General features: G+C 43.7%; 1 protein-coding gene across 1 annotated transcript in view; it reads right to left on the minus strand.

The window, feature by feature from the left end:
• rem1 (RAS (RAD and GEM)-like GTP-binding 1) overlaps positions 1-15,925 on the minus strand; it is a 29,493-nt gene extending 13,568 nt beyond the window's left edge. The window contains exons 1-3 of the mRNA XM_034164582.1: positions 15,881-15,925; positions 14,572-14,918; positions 9,576-9,658 (exon numbers count right to left, since the gene is read on the minus strand). Coding sequence (XP_034020473.1) covers positions 9,576-9,658; positions 14,572-14,914 — 426 coding nt within the window. The 5' untranslated portion in view covers positions 14,915-14,918; positions 15,881-15,925. The remainder of the gene's footprint in view (positions 1-9,575; positions 9,659-14,571; positions 14,919-15,880) is intronic.
• Between the last annotated feature and the right edge of the window lie 4,132 nt (positions 15,926-20,057).

Consider the following 20,057-nt stretch of genomic DNA (forward strand, 5'->3'; position numbering starts at 1 on the left):
TTCTCTACTATGGAAACCACCTGGACAACTGAGAGCCTACACAGAAACGATACAGAGAAGCAATGTGAGAAAGGGGAGGGGCACATGGGGACAGTTACACCTCTGGTTTTCTCTAATGGAACAGGTAAGGGGGGGGGGGGGGGGGGTTAGTGGAGTAATGTCAGTTACACCTCGACTTTTTTCCAAATAATGCACATCTCATTCAAAATATTATAAATACAGGCCTATAATTTCTACACATTTTTCTGAATTGTGTGACATGCAAATAAAAATAGGTGATACAAAACGGTCATGTGGTCACTGAGGTGAATAGCTTTGAATTGGGGGGAGGAAGTTGTTGATGGACAGAAAACAGTCAAAGTCATCAGGTGGCCAATTTAGGAAAAAAGAAAAGAAGCCAGCAGGACTCCCCATAGGTCCCTCCCAGTCCCCCAACCGCCCCAGCCATCCTCCGACCCCCAACCCACCTACACACCTAAACCCAAGGCCAGGAGACCACCAAAGTGAGAGTTGGATAGCATCTGTAAAAATATTACGGTGATTTTATTCTGTATTAGCTACATTTTCTTTTTCTTATGCTAGCTCATCTTTCTATTGTGACCTGAAATAACCATTGTGCATATGAGAGTCAAAGTGTTGATAGAAACTGCTGTGGCCAATCAGGGGATGAGGTCAAGTTGTTTTTCTTGTGGGCAATCAGGGGATGAGGTCAAGTTGTTTTTCTTGTGGGCAATCAGGGGACGAGGTCAAGTTGTTTGTTAGATTGTGTAGCGGAGTGTGACTCATGGGCAGCTCAATCAGGAAGGTGGGGGTTTGTATGATATTTCCTTTTTAGGTCATGATCAGCACTGGGATACAAGAAGAAACAAGACTGCACTGCACGCAGGATGAAAAGGGGACCAATCAAGAAAGAATACAACATCTTAGCGTCATCACACAATGTTGAGACAGAAACTCAGATAGTATATATGGGCTCATGAAGAGGTAGACGGGGTTCCTGCTTAGAGCCCTCACAGCCCCCAGACACCTGTCTGACTGCTAGGGGAAGCTAAGTGTGAACCCAGAGACTCTCTGACTCTTATTTGCTTTGGCTCATTCTCTGTAATAAAACTGGACCAGGCCAACTGACGAATATTTGGAATCTTGGTCATCAATGATCGCGCGGGTGGTGACTAAAAGCTAAATTGTGTGATATTTACTGGTTGGGCATTTCAGGTCTTAGTATTTACACTTGTTTGATAGTGTGGTGAAAAGGACCACCCCAACACATCCCCCAGCCAAAACCATGGTCTCCAACCCCCCGATAGCAGTCCACATCCACCCCCAAGTGATATCACAACTGCCCCACCGCAGATTCCTCAGCACCCATTGGCCATGGCACCCTGGGCCCCACAAGTTCCAGGGTAGGGCCCAATGGGACAGGGCAAATGGTGCCCACCCATCACCAATGCCACCAGTGCTCTTTCTCAGCATGAAACCATATTGCTGCTCACAGAGCTTCACCTGTTTTCTAAGCCTAGCTTCTACTACTCTTTCTCATAACTTCATGCTGCAGCTGATAAACTTTTTGCTTCTGTAGTTACTGCAGCTCTGCACATCACCCTTGTTCTTAAAAAATAGGAACAGCACACTTTGTCTCCACTCCTCAGGCATCCTCTCACTTTTCCAAGATTTTATGAAACAATCTGGTTAGAAACTCTACTGCCATCTCTCCTAGACATTTCCATGTCTCCACCAGAATGTCATCTGGACCAACTGCATTTCCACTCTTCATCCTCTTCATAGCTGTCCTCACTTCATCCTAATCCTGATTTACTCTCTCCACATCATCCAGCCTTTTCTCTCACTCATTTTCTTCATTCATCAGCTCCTCAAAATATTCCCTGCACCTTCTCAACACAGTCTCCTCGCTTGCCAGCACATTACCATCTGCATTACCATCTTTATTCACTTTATACATGCTTCCCTTACGCAGTATTATTAGACGGCATTGCTTAAATTTTCATTGTTACGCAGATGATACCCAGCTTTATCTATCCATGAAGCCAGAGGACACACACCAATTAGCTAAACTGCAGGATTGTCTTACAGACATAAAGACATGGATGACCTCTAATTTCCTGCTTTTAAACTCAGATAAAACTGAAGTTATTGTACTTGGCCCCACAAATCTTAGAAACATGGTGTCTAACCAGATCCTTACTCTGGATGGCATTACCCTGACCTCTAGTAATACTGTGAGAAATCTTGGAGTCATTTTTGATCAGGATATGTCCTTCAATGCGCATATTAAACAAATATGTAGGACTGCTTTTTTGCATTTGCGCAATATCTCTAAAATTAGAAAGGTCTTGTCTCAGAGTGATGCTGAAAAACTAATTCATGCATTTATTTCCTCTAGGCTGGACTATTGTAATTCATTATTATCAGGTTGTCCTAAAAGTTCCCTGAAAAGCCTTCAGTTAATTCAAAATGCTGCAGCTAGAGTACTGACGGGGACTAGAAGGAGAGAGCATATCTCACCCATATTGGCCTCTCTTCATTGGCTTCCTGTTAATTCTAGAATAGAATTTAAAATTCTTCTTCTTACTTATAAGGTTTTGAATAATCAGGTCCCATCTTATCTTAGGGACCTCATAGTACCATATCACCCCAATAGAGCGCTTCGCTCTCAGACTGCAGGCTTACTTGTAGTTCCTAGGGTTTGTAAGAGTAGAATGGGAGGCAGAGCCTTCAGCTTTCAGGCTCCTCTCCTGTGGAACCAGCTCCCAATTCAGATCAGGGAGACAGACACCCTCTCTACTTTTAAGATTAGGCTTAAAACTTTCCTTTTTGCTAAAGCTTATAGTTAGGGCTGGATCAGGTGACCCTGAACCATCCCTTAGTTATGCTGCTATAGACGTAGACTGCTGGGGGGTTCCCATGATGCACTGTTTCTTTCTCTTTTTGCTCTGTATGCACCACTCTGCATTTAATCATTAGTGATCGATCTCTGCTCCCCTCCACAGCATGTCTTTTTCCTGGTTCTCTCCCTCAGCCCCAACCAGTCCCAGCAGAAGACTGCCCCTCCCTGAGCCTGGTTCTGCTGGAGGTTTCTTCCTATTAAAAGGGAGTTTTTCCTTCCCACTGTTGCCAAGTGCTTGCTCACAGGGGGTCGTTTTGACCGTTGGGGTTTTACATAATTATTGTATGACCTTGCCTTACAATATAAAGCGCCTTGGGGCAACTGTTTGTTGTGATTTGGCACTATATAAATAAAATTGATTGACAAATAAAATTGATTGATTAATCTTTTACCACCCTAACCTGCTGCACATCCTCTCCAGCTCTGTCCCTTTGTCTGGCCAATCAGTACAAGAACTTACGCTGCATCTCCTTGTACTCCTAATCTCTCTGATTATCCCAACCTCTTTCTCCTTATGCTTTTCTGGACAAATTTGTTTCACCACCAAGTCTCCTTGTCTTCCTTCCTCTGTCCAGATGTCACACCTGGTACCTTCCGTCTCCCTCACCACATCTGCAGCACTTTTCCAGTTATTCAAAAGTGCTTCCCCTCTATCCAGTGCTTCTCTGACCTGCTCACTGAATTTCACACAACAGTCTTCCTCCTTCAGCTTCCACTTTCTGATCCTTTGTTGAGCTCTCACTCTCTTCTTCTTCTTCACCTCTAAATTCATTCTACAAACTACGATCCTATGCTGTCTAATGACATTCTCTCCTCCCAACACCTTACAGTCTCTGATTTTTTTCTAGTTTGCATCTCCTACACAGAATGTAGTCCACCTGTGTGCACCTTCCTCCACTCATATGTTACCTTGTGCTCCTCCCTTTTCTTAAAGTAGGTATTCACCACAGCCATTTCTGCCCTTTTTGCAAAATCTCCTACCATCTGTCCTTCCACATTCCTGTCCTTGATACCATATCTACCCATTACTTCCTCATCACCTCTGTTCCCTTCACCAACATGCCCATTGAAGTCTGCTCCTATCACCACTCTTTCATGCTTGGGTTCACTCTCCACTACCTCATCTAACTCACTCCAGAAATCTTCTTTCTCCTTCATCTCACAACCTACCTGTGGGGCATATGCACTGATGATATTCATCATCACCCCTTCAGTTTCCAACTTTACACTCATCACCCTGTCGGACACTCGCTTAACCTCCAACACACTCTGAACATACTCTTCCTTTAAAATGACCCCAACACCATTTCTCTTCCTGTCCTCACCATGATACAACAAGTTGAACCCACCTCCTACAGTGAGGCAAATAAGTATTTGATCCACTGTCGATTTTGCAAGTTTTCTTACCTACAAAGAATGGAGAGGTCTGTAAGTTTTATCGTAGGGACACTTCAACTGTGAAAGACAGAATCTAAAAGAAAAATTCAGAAAATCACATTGTGTGATTTTTAAATAATTAATTTGCATTTTAAAAATTTAGCGAGCAGGTGAGAGAAGCACTAGTTGGAGGGGAAGCAATTTTGGACAATTGGAAGAGTACTGTAGATGTGGTGAGGGAGACAGCTAGGACAGTACTGGGTATGACATCTGGACAGTGGAAGGAAGACAAGGAGACTTGGTGGTGGAATGAAGAGGTCCAGGAAAGCATAAGGAGAAAGAGGTTGGCGAAAAAGTTTTGGGATAGTTGGAGAGATGAAGAAAGTAGACAGGAGTACAAGGAGATGCAGCGTAAGGCGAAAAGAGAAGTGGCAAAAGCAAAGGAAAAGGCATATTGCGAGCTGTACAAGAAGTTGAATAGTAAGGAAGGAGAAAAGGACTTGTACCGATTGGCCAGACAAAGGGACAGAGCTGGAAAGGATGTGCAGCAGGTTAGGGTGGTAAAAGATGCACATGGTAATGTGCTGACAAGTGAGGAGTGTGTGCTGAGAAGGTGGAGGGAATATTTCGAAGAGCTGATGAATAAAGAAAATGAGCAAGAGAAAAGGCTGGATGATGTGGTGAGAGTAAATCAGGAAGTAAAAGAGATTAGCAAGGAAGAAGTGAGGGCTGCTATGAAGAGGATGAAGAGTGGAAAGGCAGTTGGTCCAGATGACATTCCAATGGAGGCATGGAAATGTCTAGGAGAGATGGCAGTAGAGTTTCTAACCAGATTGTTTAATAAAATCTTGGAAAGTGAGAGGATGCCTGAGGAGTGGAGACAAAGTGTGTTGGTTCCTATTTTCAAGAACAAGGGTGATGTGCAGAGCTGCAGTAATTACAGAGGCATAAAGCTGATCAGCCACAGCATGAAGTTATGGGAAAGAGTAGTAGAAGCTAGGCTTAGAAAACAGGTGAAGATCTGTGAGCAGCAATATGGTTTCATGCCGAGAAAGAGCACTACAGATGCAATGTTTGCTCTGAGAATACTGTTGGAAAAGTACAGAGAAGGACAGAAAGAGTTACATTGTGTGTTTGTGGACTTAGAAAAAGCTTATGACAGGGTGCCAAGAGAAGAGTTGTGGCATTGTATGAGGAAGTCTGGAGTGGCAGAGAAGTATGTTAGGGTAGTACAGGACATGTACAAGAATAGTGTGACAGCGGTGAGATGCGCAGTCGGAATGACAGATTCATTCAAGGTGGAGATGGGATTACACCAAGGATCAGCTCTGAGTCCTTTCTTGTTTGCAGTGGTGATGGACAGGTTGACAGATGAGATCAGACAGGAGTCCCCATGGACTATGATGTTTGCAGATGACATTATGATCTGTAGTGAGAGTAGAGAGCAAGTTGAGTCTAGTCTGGAGAAGTGAAGATATGCTTTGGAGAGAAGGGGAATGAAAGTCAGTAGAAGCAAGACTGAGTACATGTGTGTGAATGAGAGGGAGCCCAGTGGAATAGTGCAGTTACAAGGAGTAGAAGTGGTGAAAGTAGATGAGTTTAAATATTTGGAGTCAACTGTTAAAAGTAATGGAGAGTGTGGTAGAGAGGTGAAGAAGAGTGCAGGCAGGGTGGAGTGGGTGGAGAAAGGTGGCAGGAGTGATTTGTGACCGAAGAATATCAGCAAGAGTGAAGGGGAAAGTTTACAAAACAGTAGTGAGACCAGCTATGTTGTACGGTTTAGAGACAGTGGCACTAACAGAAAGACAGGAGGCAGAGCTGGAGGTGGCAGAGCTGAAGATGTTGAGATTCTCTTTGGGAGTGACAAGAATGGACAAGATTAGGAATGAACATATCGGAGGGACAGCTCAGGTGGGACGGTTTGGAGACAAAGTCAGAGAGGCGAGATTGAGATGGTTTGGACATGTGCAGAGGAGGGACCCAGGGTATATAGGGAGAAGGATGCTGAGGATGGAGCCACCAGGCAGGAGGAGAAGAGGGAGACCAAAGAGGAGGTTCATGGATGTGCTGAGGGAGGACATGCAGGTGGTTGGTGTGACAGAGGAAGATACAGAGGACAGGGTGAGATGGAAACGATTGATCTGCTGTGGCGACCCCTAACGGGAACAGCCGAAAGACAAAGAAGAAGAATTTGCATTTTATTGCATGAAATAAGTATTTGATCCATTTAAAAAACAGACCTTAATATTTGGTACAGAATCCTTTGTTTGCAGTTACAGAGGTCAGATGTTTCCTGTAGTTCTTGACCAAATTTTCACACACTGCAACAGGGATTGTGGTCCACTCCTCCATACAGATCTCCTCCAGATCTTCCAGGTTTGGAGTTTCAGCTCCCTCCAAAGATTTTCTATTGAGTTCAGGTCTGGAGACTGGCCAGGCCACTCCAGGACCTTAAAATGCTTCTTACTGAGCCCCTCCTTAGTTGCCCTGGCTGTGTGTTTGGGGTCATTGTCATGCTGGAAGACCCAGCCATGACCCATCTTCAATGCTCTTACTGAGGGAAGGAGGTTGTTTGTCAAAATCTCGCAATACATGACCCCATCCAACCTCCCTTCAATAAGGTGAAGTCGTCCTGTCCCCTTTGCAGAAAAGCACCCCCAGAGTATGATGTTTCCACCCCCATGCTTCACGGTTGGGACGGTTTTCTTTGGGTTGTTCTCAGCCTCCAAACACGGCGAGTGGAGTTGATGCTAAAAAGCTCTATTTTCGTCTCATCTGACCACATGACCTTCTCCCATGCCTCCTCTGGATCATTCAGATGGTCACTGGTGAACTTCAAATGGACCTGAACATGTGCTGGCTTGAGCAGGGGGACCTTGCTTCCCTGCAGGATTTTCAACCATGACGGCATTGTGTGTTACTAATGTAATCTTGGTGACTATGGTCCCAGCTCTCTTCAGGTCATTGACCAGGTCCTCCTGTGTTGCTCTGGATTTTCTCAGAATCATCCTTACCCCATGAGGTGAAATCTTGCATGTAGCCACAGACCGAGGATGATTGACAGTCATCCTGTGTTTCTTCCATTTTCTAATAATTACGCCAACAGTTGCTGCCTTCTCACCAAGCTGCTTGCCTGTTGTCCTGTAGTCCATCCCAGCATTGTGCAGGTCTACAGTTTTGTCCCTGGTGTCCTCAGACAGCTCTTTGGTCTTGGCCATGGTGGACAGGTTGGAATGTGACTGAGTGTGTGAACAGGTGTCTTTTATACATTAAGTTCAAACAGGTGCAGTTAATACAGGTAAAGAGTGCAGAATAAGAGGGCTTCTTAAAGAAAAATTAACAGGTCTGTGTGAGCCAGAATTCTTGCTGGTTGGTAGGTGTTCAAATACTTATTTCATGCAATAAAATGCAAATAGATTATTTAAAAATCAAACAATGAAATTTTTCAGATTTTTTTTTTTAGATTCTGTCTCTCACGGTTGAAGTGTACCTACGATAAAAATTACAGACCTCTTCATTCTTTGTAGTTGGGAAAACTTGTAAAATCGACAGTGGATCAAATACTTATTTGCCTCACTGTATGCTCCTGCTCTTACTTCCCTTCCACTTAGTCTATTGCACACACAATATGCCTACCTTTCTCCTTTCCATATCAGCCAGCTCGTTCCCTTTACCAGTCAGACTGCCAACATTCAAAGTCTCGACTCTCACTAGTCCCACCCTCCTAGTTTTCCTCTTCTCCTGCTGACTATGGACATATATCCCTCCTCTTCTTCTTTCTCTTCTACACCTAGCAGTAGTGCAATTTCTGCCAGCACCCTGTTCGGCAGTGGCACCAGTGGTAGTAGTTGTTAACCCAGGCCTTGATCGATCCAGGATGGAAACTTGATTTGGACTCTGCCTGGTTATGTTGGCTTGTTTTACACCAGCTGTTCTTCCTGATGCCACCCTCCTCATATGAACATTTCCATGAATCAATCAGGAATACAAACATGGTTGTTATAGTTCCTGTCTGCATCTGTCCTTGTCCTCTGTCTCCCCCTAGTGAGTGTTCCTGGTGTTATTATGTGGGGTTCCTGTGTGTACTGTCTGTATCCTTGTCTGTGTTTGGTGTTTATTTAAATGTTCTGAAGTTATTGTAGTTTAGTTTTATTCTGTGTTTATTGTAGTTTGGTTTAATTCTTTGTTTATTGCAGTTTAGTTTTATTTTGTGTTTACTGTACTTTGTTTTTCCTATTTTATTTTGATGGTCACGGTTTCCTTGTGTGTCTCTTGTGTCTCCTCACCTGTCTCCCATTTGTGTGATTACCTTCAGAGTGTATTTAAGCCAGGGGTGGCCAAGTTCGGTCCTCGAGAGCCACATTCCTGACACTCTTGGTTGTCTCCCTGCTCCAACACACCTGAATCCAATGAAAGACTCGTTAGCAGACTTTTAATGAGCCTTTCATTGGATTCAGAAGTGTTGGAGCAGGGAGACAACCAAGAGTGTCAGGAATGTGGCTCTCGAGGACCGAACTTGGCCACCCCTGATTTAAGCCCTTGTGTTCCTCTCTTGCCTTGCCTGAATGTTGTGGTTTTTGCCCTCTTCTGACCTCAGGTTTTTCATGTTTCCTTGCGATTGACTTCTTGTTGTTGAACCTGATTTTCCTTGTGAATTTTTTTTAGAGTGCCCGCCTCTCACTGGACACTGATGCACGTTACTCTGATTGCCTTTGTTCCTTGACCTCCAGCTCTGTTTTTTGGACCTTCTGCCAGCCTGTCTCCTCATGGACTCTGTAGTGTGCATTCTCTGACTCCTGTGTACTGACCTCTGTAAACAGCCCTGGTTCTTACATTAAAGCCTGTTTCTTGCTCCAGCCTGTCTGATCTCTATGCTGGGGTCATCAACCATCCCCACCTGTGACAGTGGTACTGTACAGTGAATCTGTCTGGAGGAAGCAGTTCTCAAAAACTGAGTGATGTGCAAGAAGGAGACTCATGAGTGAAGTCCACAGGGCACCTAGACAGATTTGAAGAAGTTCTAGCCTTCTTTGCTGTGACTTCCTCTGTGCCACTTCATCATGATGATGTATATCTGAACACGTCAAGTCAGGGAGCGTGCACGAGCGTCGCACATCACTGCATCCGTCACACCATGACTCCCTCCCCCGCCCCCATGTCCATGTGTGTGGACAATTCATTGCTGTAGCCAGAACATCCAAGTGTTTAAGTTCCACTGAAAACTTTGTGCCAAAATGGTCGTAGGACAGATGACAGAAACGTGAGGCTGCATGTGATCTGTGTCAAACCAAACCTGCTTGTCCTTCTCCCAGGTGTCCATGACAACAAGTGTGGTCTCTTCCCCATCCACGGTCAGTGTTCGCTCGTACATGTTCTCTGCAACAAACAAACGACATGTTACAGTGAGTCCAAAAAGCAGAGTCAGGTGTGAAACTGACAGAAGCAAAGAGAGCAGAAACGACAAACTCAAGAAGAATTTACGAGAAAATGAAACAAACTCGAAGAACAGAAGCAATGTTTCCCAAAAAAATCAAAAGCCAGTTCCACAGGTCGCCAGTCTGCACCAAATCAATCACATTACAGAACCACACTGGGTACTGGATGGCAACCACCCAGGCAGACAATCGCCTTATCCACACCTGTCCAAAGTAACCATCTACCTTCTGCAGGTAGGTGGAATGTGGACATGTCCTTGAGCTTCTCCAGCTGCTGGGGTCCTCAACACTGAGGCACCTGCATGCTGGTTAGAGTCCAAGTCTAACAACCAAACAGTCAAACAGGAAGCACCAGGACCCTCAAGGCTTCAGTTCAGTTCACTTAGATTATGTTGCGCCAAATGATGCCTCCTGCCTTAGGACGCCTCCCTAAGGCACGTCCAGCTGGGAGGAGACTCTGGGGAAGACCCAGGACTAGGTGCAGAGATTATATCTCCACACTGGCCTGGGAATGCCTAGGGATCCCCCAGTCAGAGGTGGTCAATGTGGCCCGGGAAAGGGAAGTCTGGGGTTCCCTGCTGGTGAGTTAATTTATTTTCATTCATAACCAAATGCACCAAATCAAAACAAAGTTGCCTCAAGGCGCTTCACACAAGTAAGGTCGAACCTTACCAACCCCTAGAGAAAGCACACAGGCGACAGTGGTAAGAAAAAAACTCCCTCTGATGATGTGAGGAAGAATTCTCAAGCAGACCAGACTCAAAGGGGCGACGCTCTGCTTGGGCCATTGTAACAATTGTAAAGTTTTTACAAAGTTTAACAAACCCGAACAACATACTCACTCACTCATCTTCAACCGCATATCCGGGATCAGGTCATGGGGCAACATCAGGTGATTAGAGACCCTGCAAGACTTATGACAAATGTGGGTGTCGATCCACTGTGGTGATAGTACAGTTTATCTGCCAGGGAGGGAAATTCATCAGGTTGAGACCGTGGCCCGTTTCTGTAGATGTGTCCATAAAAATCCTCGAGGGATATGCTTTGCAAACTTAATACCCATTACTATGGAGTGGAATGTCTCAAACCTAAACCTACTTCCAGGCATCTTATATATGCAACTCTGGAACCACCCCTAAATCCAAACAGTCAAACTATCAACCCCACAGAGGTCATTAACATAAAATCACTGTTGATTAACAATCTAATTATGGATCATCACCAAGATATGCTTGGGTTATGTGAAACCTGGCTTAAACCTACAGCTGTCCTCCCCTTAAATGAGGCCTGCACACCAGCATATACATTTAGTCACGTCCCTCGTGATGCGAAGCAAGGCAGGGGTGTTGCTCTTATTTATAAATCTAGGTTTAGTTTTTCACTGTTGGGGTCACAAATATAACTCGTTTGAGCATCTGATTCTCCGCTCTGCCCACGATGCTACATATTGCCAAGGTCAAAAGAATAAAAATCAGCCGTATTACTTTGTCACTGTATATAGGCCTCCTGGCCCATACTCACATAGATGAATTTCATGCATTCATCTCTAACTTGTCAACAAGTGCAGATAGCATTCTCATCATTGGTGACTTTAAGGTTCATATAAATATACCTTCTGATCCCCTCTGCAAATCATTTATGGAAATTGTGGATGCCTTAGGATTTCGGCAATGCATTCGGGACTCGACGCACATTAGTGAAAATACCCCGGATTTGGTTCTCGTACGTGGTATTGCTGTCACGAATACTGACATCATGCGTCTTACATCAGTGGTCTCTGATCACTCACTTATTAAGTTTACAGTTTTGCTGTAGTGTTTAGTGGAACAACAACCTTATATATCACTATGGTGACGCATCAACTCCTCAACTATGACTGAACTTGAAGCTAGACTGCCTGATGTCTTAGCTTCACATTTGCAAATACCCAATCAGTAGACAGTCTTGTGGATAGTTTAAACTCAGTGCTCAAAACTACACTCGAAATGATTGTGCCACCTGTGTTAAAACTGCGCTCCCCCAAAACACACTCACCTTGGTTCAGTGATTACCTGTGTGACCTCAAGCATAAGGCCAGAGGTCTAGAACGGAAATGGCGCAGTTCAAAATTAGAAGCATGGTGCGATCTTAGACTAGAAGCATGCACTACTCACTACAAAGCGGACCTATTACTCTGATTTGATCAACAAAACAAGCATAACTCAAAGTTCTTGTTCGACACGGTGGCAACACTTATTCATGGACAACCACCTGTAGTTCACTCTCCTTTTACAGCACAAGATTTCCTGGATTAGTTCGAGAAGAAAATAGAACCTAACCTAACCCTAACCTATCGATATGCGTTCCGACCCTCACTGATGGTCATGAGATTTGCCTCATGACTGAAAGAACAAGAACAAGATCATGGGTACAAGCGGCTGAGATAAGTTTCCTCCGCAGGGTGGCTGGGTGCTCCCTTAGAGATAGGGTGAGGAGCTTGGTCACTCGGGAGGAGCTTGGAGTCGAGCTGCTGCTCCTCCACGTCGAAAGGAGCCAGCTGAGGTGGCTTGGGCATCTTTTACGGATGCCCCCTGGACACCTCGCTGGAGAGATGTTCCGGGCATGTCCCATCGGGAGTAGGCCCCGGGGAAGACCCGGGACATGCTAGAGGGACTACATCTTGCAGCTGGCTTGGGAATGCCCCGGGGTTCCCCCGGAGGAGCTGGGGGAGGTGTTTGTGGATCAGGAGGTCTGGGCGGCTTTGCTTGAGCTACTGCCCCCGCAACCTGACCTCGGATGAAGCAAAAGAAAATGGATGGATGGATGGATAGGTTAAACATATCCCAGCATGCCTTAACCCAGCCACTACACCCTGCTATTGAGGTGGGCGCCATTACTGAGGTATTACCTAGATTTACAGAATTTGAGAGTATCTCACGAGGCATGCTGATGAAACTCATAGCGTCTACAAAAAGCACAACCTACTTATTTGATCCTATACCAACAAAACTGTTTAAGGACCTGTGGCCCACTCTTGGGCCGACAGTGCTGGAAATTATTAATCTCTTCTGGATCTGTTCCTAAATGCTCGACTCCGAGCTCCTCACTTGGAGCTGGTTATCTCATCCACATAAAATCCTTAGAAGATTGGCTTGCATCGGTGAGAAGCTGGATGTCTAGCAACTTCCCACTTTTAAACTCTGATGAGCCTGAAATGATGGTTCTTGGTCCAGTGAGACATCGGCATCAATTTGATCAGCTAACGTTTAGCTTAGGCTTGTGTGTCATACATCACACTAACAAAGTGAGGAACCTTGGGGTAATTTTTGATCCCACGTTGTCCTTTGACCTCCACATTAGAGCAATTATGAGGAGTGCTTTCTTCCACCTGTGAAATATAGTGAAGATTCATCCCATCCTGTCTATGGCTGATGCTGAGACCTTGATTCATGCGTTTGTCTCTTCTAGATTGGACTACTGCAATGTTCTATTTTCTGGTTTACCGCAGTCTAGCATTAGAGGTCTCCAAATGGTTAAAAATGCTGCAGCCAGACCTTTGACAGGAAGCAGAAAGTTTGACCACATTACACCTATTTTGGTGTCTCTCCACTGGCTTCCTGTCCCAGTGAGATCAGATTTTAAGGTTCTATAAAATTGTTCACAGACTGGCACCTTCCTACTTAGCTGACCTAATTAAACCTTACGTACCGGCCCGGGCTGTGTGTTCTCAAAGTGCAGGACTACTTTGTGTCCCTAGGGTGAATAAGAAGTCTGTGGGTCAAGAGTAAAAAGCGTAGAACTATACTATGCCAGTATGCTAGCCATACGAAAGGGAAAATAAGTGTCTTAAGTCTGAACTTGAAAGTCTCTACAGAATCTGACTGTTTTATTGATGCAGGGAGACCATTCCACAGAACAGGGGCACGATAAGATAAAGCTCTGTGACCCGCAGACTTCGTATTCACACTAGGTACATAAAATAGTCCTGAGAATGTAGAGCCTGGGCCTGTATGTAGGGTTTAATTACGTCAACTAAGTAGGGACATGCTTGGACCTTTGTCCTCCTGAAAAGATATCAGCATCACCAAACACCTCTGACCTCATGACTATAAGATCTTCCCACCCTTACCAAAAAATAGTACTGATAAGTATATAAAAAGTAAACTAGAAGTATACTTGAAACATACTTGCATATACTACTTTTTGGTAAGGGCAGGCATCTCTGTATCTCAAAGGTTGAGGACCCAGAGACGTGAAGTCCCCTGCTGAGAGCAGTGAACATCTCTACAAGTTCAACACTTTCATCACATATAGAGACACTTCTGATGGACAGGTCCAGGAAATTGTTGAAAGTATGGTTCTTAATCTGGATCCAGGACCATCCCAATCCCAGAGAGTCTGATTTCTCACTTAGCTTCTGTGATCAGAGTGTCCACTGATTCCACAAAGATCACAGCATCATCCACAAAGTCAAGACCATTGTGTCACAAAGTGTCTATGCTGCTGATTACCCAGAATTCTTTTCAGTGATGCTGATATGCGTTTCTTCGATTATCAGCATCTTCGATTCTTTTTTCTGTGCTTTTATCGAGTCTGAAGGTTTCACAAGCCATCACCTCCTCAGCCTGATCTGCTGCTGAGGACTTCTTGTTTCACCCGAAACAAGTCACCTCGTGTTCAGGGTTCCTGTTGGGCCTTCATGGTTACTGCAGTGGCCATAGAAACACAAGGTCCCCAACGTATTTCACACCAACAGGTGAGCGTATACGGTGAGTGTTACGATGCAGATGAGGGGTTGGATTTTGACACCCAGACTATGTAAATATCTGAAATATGACATTTTAAAAAGGGTTTGTGTGAGGAAAAAAATCCCACCTTTGTGTTTCTCATCTTTCTCCGTTTTCCCAGAAAAGATTCCTGCCAGAGACGTCTTTCCTACCCTGCGGTCACCCAGCAGCACCACATGATAAACTGAGTCCAACTTGCTCCGAGACCTGTCGTCTGGCTCGCAGCTCCACTGGGCTTGGACAGAAAGGGACTTCTCTGCGGGGTGGCAGGATGTAGACTGTCCTATAGGGCGGCGCTGTTGGGGGTGAGTACTTCCAGATGTCACGATGTGAGGAACATAGGGCGGGCACTGGTGCGAGCGGGTCGAAGTAAACAGGGGGGTGCTTCTGCAGTGTAAGGCCTCCTTCTCTCTCCGTGTGTTGAGGGTCATGTTGCTATGGTAACACAACAGAACAGATTTAGAATGCTAATGTTGACATTGTAAGTCCAGTCTGACTTACGATGTCAACATTAGTGAACTGACCACATTGGTTGGGGAAGAAGAGGTTACTTTAGATGACCGGTTGGACTGGTAACGGTGGTTTCATGGACGTGGCAGTGTCCAGCAACCGTCACTCACACAGTGACAGCAGTTTATCATCAGCCAGTGACAACATTTTGATTTGTTCATTGCGGAAAATGATTGCTGGCCACCGTGTTCTGACTGATCGCGTGTGCACGTAGCTTTGGGTTACTTTGCCCGTTAGCACGTAACTACTATGAAAATGAGCTTGTTTTCTTAGGTAACATTGGGAACTGGAAGCCAGAAGTGCAGCTGTGGCGCGGGACAGCCACACGTCCGTTCAGTCCTCTGGGATTTGCACTTGTACCAGTGAGACAACAACAGCTTGGATAGGCCAAGAGGAAAAGATTAACAGTGTACTGGCTCCGCCCACAGCTTGGCTTTATAATATGCCTTTAATTAGACAGAACGTCATGACATCATATCATACATCACACTCTGCTGTATGACATCATGCATGACATCAAACTAAAGATAAAGATCAACTTTATTTATCCCGAAGGAATTTATTTTGCCAGAGTACAGAAACAGTGAACAATGATGAGTTAAATATGCAATTAAATAGAAATCAATCAATTTTTATTTAACAATAAGTACAACAAAAGTATACAAAAGGACTGGAAGATATACTGCACAAGATGTTTGACAATATTTCACATAACTTTGAATAACTAAGTAACTCATTCATCCCACAGAAGGGGGCGGAGTTATACTGTCTGATGGCCACAGGTAGGAAATAACCTCCAGTGGTTGTACATATAATCTTATGACAGCATGTCACACGTCACACAACATGACAAATACATGACATTTATCACATGCACATGAACTCACCGCAAAACGCACAGAGACACTTTCTGTCCAACGGCAGCAACACGAGTGAAATGGAGAAGCACCTGGAAACAAACAAGTTCCACAACAGCTTTAAAAATTCATCAGTATGATCACCCCCCGTGTCTCTCTCAGATGGAGCTTTATTGATGAGGAAAACATACGTTTACATTGTCAAAGCAAGTGTTACATAGAACAACAAATAAAAATGGAGCAGATGTACATAGTTAATATTCTACAGTAAATAAATGTGTCAACAGGAGATGCAGGACTGAAATAGTAGCAAAAATTGTGTTTTTTGTGTAAAAATATTCTATCCTATAAACTGTGTTATATTCTACGTAGATAAAGTGATAATGTCCTGTTTTGGGTTTACGGTGGTTTGTGTCCGTTGTTCCTTCTTTTCGTGTCTCAAACCTTGCTACTGTGTTTGTTGTCCTTCAGCCAGCAGATAGTGAAGTTTGTCGATGTTGCTCTCAGAGTCTGTTTGGGTGTTTGTGATCTGTGTCTCTGTTCGTGTCTCTTTGGTGCAGCGGGCAGGTGGTCAGGAAGTGCAGCTCGCTCTCCACCTGGTGTTGTAAACAGTGGGTCTGTCACAGTCTGTCTTCTCTGGGGAGCCAGGTCTGTCTGTGGTGACCTTTCTCCACGGCCAGGCTGTGCTCACCGAGTCTGTACCTGCTCAAGGATTTCCTGAGCTTTGGGTTGGTCACAGTGCTCAGGTATTCTGCCCCCGAGTTCTGTCTGTTTAAGGACAAACAGCATTCCAGTTTACTCTGGTTTTTGGTTGATTTTTTTTCCAGTGCATCACATAGTTTTCTTTTTGTTTTCTTGTAGTCTGGTTTAGTCTAACAGGGTTTGTGTTTGCGTAGAGAGTCCCAGAACCAGCTGGCTGAGGGGTGTCTCTCTACAGTCTCTCTGTAGCTCAGGGCTTTGTTATGGAGCAGACTGGGGTCACTGTTTTTAAGGTGCTCATTGAATTTAACTGCTCTTTTTTGAACTGTAATCATTAGTGGGTGTTGTCCTAATTCTGCTCTGCATGTGTTGTTCAATGTTTTTTCGTTGGATGCGGAGGATGGATTTGCATAATTCTGTATGGTCTCAATTTGATGTTTTTGATAAACCTTGGTTGGTGAGCGGGTCCAGACCTCACAACCATAAAGAGACATGGGTTCTATGACAGAGTCCGATATTTGGAACCAGATTTGAATTGGGACGTCTACTTTGATGTTCTTTTTTATGTCATAAAAAGCCCTTCTTGCCTCAACTCTCAGGTCATTTACAGCTTTGTTGAAGTTGTCTGTGGTGCTGATGTTTATTCTGAGGTAGGTGTAGTTTTTTGTGTGTTCTAGGACCGTCTGATCCCGGAAGAAATGAAATCTGTGGATTTGATCGTTTCATTTAGGATGTTGTTGACACCACAGACTTTCTTGGTTTCAGTGGATTTGAGTTTGTCCTGTGGTTCTTTTAGGGTCATGGGGTCATCTAGTGGGTTCTGGTCATCTTTGATGTCTGACTCTCAGCTCTGTAGTTTGTTCTCTTTGTTTTCCTCTACTGGACCAAATGACTTGGTGAAGTGGTTTAACCCACACAGCTCCATTTTCCACGGGCAGATCTTCATGTTTTTGTTTATTTTGGCTGTTCCAGTTTTCCCGGAATTTATTTGTTTTTATGGACTCTTCCATAGTGTGTAGCTGGTTTCTGACATGTTGCTCTCGTACTGTGTTTTTATCCTGTTTTAATGTTTGCCTGTATTGAAGCCGTGTGTTCTGGTTTTCTGGATCTCTGTATTTTTGCTTTGATATGATTCTTAACATCGTTCTGAATTTTTTACATTCCTCATCAAACCATCTGTCCTGGTTTTGGTTGTTTTGGGCCTTTTTGTTTGGGGTTTATAGGTTTGCTCATGATGCTGAAAGGTCAAATATATTCTTGAGGTTTTCTGTTGCCTTGTTTCCACCTTCACCGTTATGTTCAGATGTTTTTTTTTCCCCAGAAACTGGTCTATAAGCAGTTGGATGTGTTTTGGTTTGTTTCTATGTTCTTTCCATTTGTAGTGTGTTTTGATGGTGTGTGGTTTGGTTTGTTTCTATGTTCTTTCCATTTGTAGTGTGTCTTGATGGTGTGTAGTTTGGTTTGTTTCTTTGTTCTTTCCATTTGTAGTGTGTTTTGATGGTGTGTGGTTTGGTTTGTTTCTATGTTCTATCCATTTGTAGTGTGTTTTGATGGTGTGTGGTTTGGTTTGTTTTTATGTTCTTTCCATTTGTAGTGTGTTTTGATGGTGTGTGTTTTGGTTTGTTTTTATGTTCTTTCCATTTGTAGTGTGTTTTGATGGTGTGTGTTTTGGTTTGTTTCTATGTTCTTTCCATTTGTAGTGTGTTTTGGTGGTGTGTAGTTTGGTTTGTTTCTAAGTTCTTTCCATTTGTAGTGTGTTTTGATGGTGTGTGGTTTGGTTTGTTTTTATGTTCTTTCCATTTGTAGTGTGTTTTGATGGTGTGTAGTTTGGTTTGTTTCTTTGTTCTTTCCATTTCTAGTGTGTTTTGATGGTGTGTAGTTTGGTTTGTTTCTATGTTCTTTCCATTTGTAGTGTGTTTTGATGGTGTGTAGTTTGGTTTGTTTTTATGTTCTTTCCATTTGTAGTGTGTTTTGATGGTGTGTGGTTTGGTTTGTTTTTATGTTCTTTCCATTTGTAGTGTGTTTTGATGGTGTGTGGTTTGGTTTGTTTTTATGTTCTTTCCATTTGTAGTGTGTTTTGATGGTGTGTGTTTTGGTTTGTTTCTATGTTCTTTCCATTTGTAGTGTGTTTTGGTGGTGTGTAGTTTGGTTTGTTTCTAAGTTCTTTCCATTTGTAGTGTGTTTTGATGGTGTGTGGTTTGGTTTGTTTTATGTTCTTTCCATTTGTAGTGTGTTTTGATGGTGTGTAGTTTGGTTTGTTTCTTTGTTCTTTCCATTTCTAGTGTGTTTTGATGGTGTGTAGTTTGGTTTGTTTCTATGTTCTTTCCATTTGTAGTGTGTTTTGATGGTGTGTAGTTTGGTTTGGTGATTTGTTGTTGATCTGATGGGGCTGTTCGTGGGCTGACTGTGGACGCTGTGAGAGACACCAGGCTGAGCTCAATGATGAAGTCATCACCCAGAGATGAGCTGTAGGTGTGTTTACCATAGGACTGACTATGAACAGACTCAGTGAACAATAGAGTTGTCAGAGTTGTAATCCATGTTTGTTGGTTGTTTTGTCATAATAGTGTCTTGGGGGCAGATTGGGGAGATGATGTTTCTTCCTCCTGGTAGGTGTTTGTCCCCCTGGGTGCTGAGGGTGTCAGGTCCTTGTCCTGTTCTCGCGTTGAGGTCTCCACAGACTACAATGTGACCATGAGCCTGGAAATGGTTCATTTCCTCCTCTAGGAAAGAGAACACGTCTTCATTAAAATAAGGGGGTTTGGCTGGAGGAATGTAGGCGGCACATAGGAGGAGATTTTTCTCAGTTTGTGCAAGTTTTTTATTAATTTCTAACCAAATGTAAACAGTTCCTTTTTCATTAGCTAATAGAGCGGCTCAGTTCTGTCGGAATGTTCCATGATGCACACCCAAATGTCCTCCAATCACTTAATGTTACAGACTGGATTTATCCTAGCTGCTTTTCTTTTTTTTTCCCAAGATTTTACAATATACATATAAAACAGAACAGATAACATGAAGAAGAAAAACAGAACAAGAGGTGTGTTTTAACTGTTTTACATTCAGTGTGACATCGAGCATATGGCTCATACAAATTCTGGCCTTCTGGGTAGAATATAGGTTTTCGATTTCACCCAAATTCTGTCAAACTTGTCCATTTGAAGTCTTTTATGGAAAGTGATACGTTCCATGATGAATACCGAATAGACAGTAGCATGCCAATCATCAAGGTTTGGAGATAATAAATTCAGCCATTTCTTGGTTATACATTTTCATGCTGCCAGACTCAATATCCCAAACAAGCATTTTGTCTCTTTATCTGTGTCACCAGAGTGTAATAATCCAAATAAGTTTGTCCCAGCTTAAAATTGACTGAATATTTAAAATTATTTTCACTTCAGTTTGCATTAAATTCCAGAACGATTCCAAGGCCGGGCATGACCAAAACAGGTGATACTGTTTTACTCCCTGTGCACCACAATTTCTCCAGCAAAAGGAAGAACCTGAA

This window comes from Thalassophryne amazonica, chromosome 3 (assembly GCF_902500255.1).
Source record: "Thalassophryne amazonica chromosome 3, fThaAma1.1, whole genome shotgun sequence".
NCBI lineage: Eukaryota > Metazoa > Chordata > Actinopteri > Batrachoidiformes > Batrachoididae > Thalassophryne > Thalassophryne amazonica.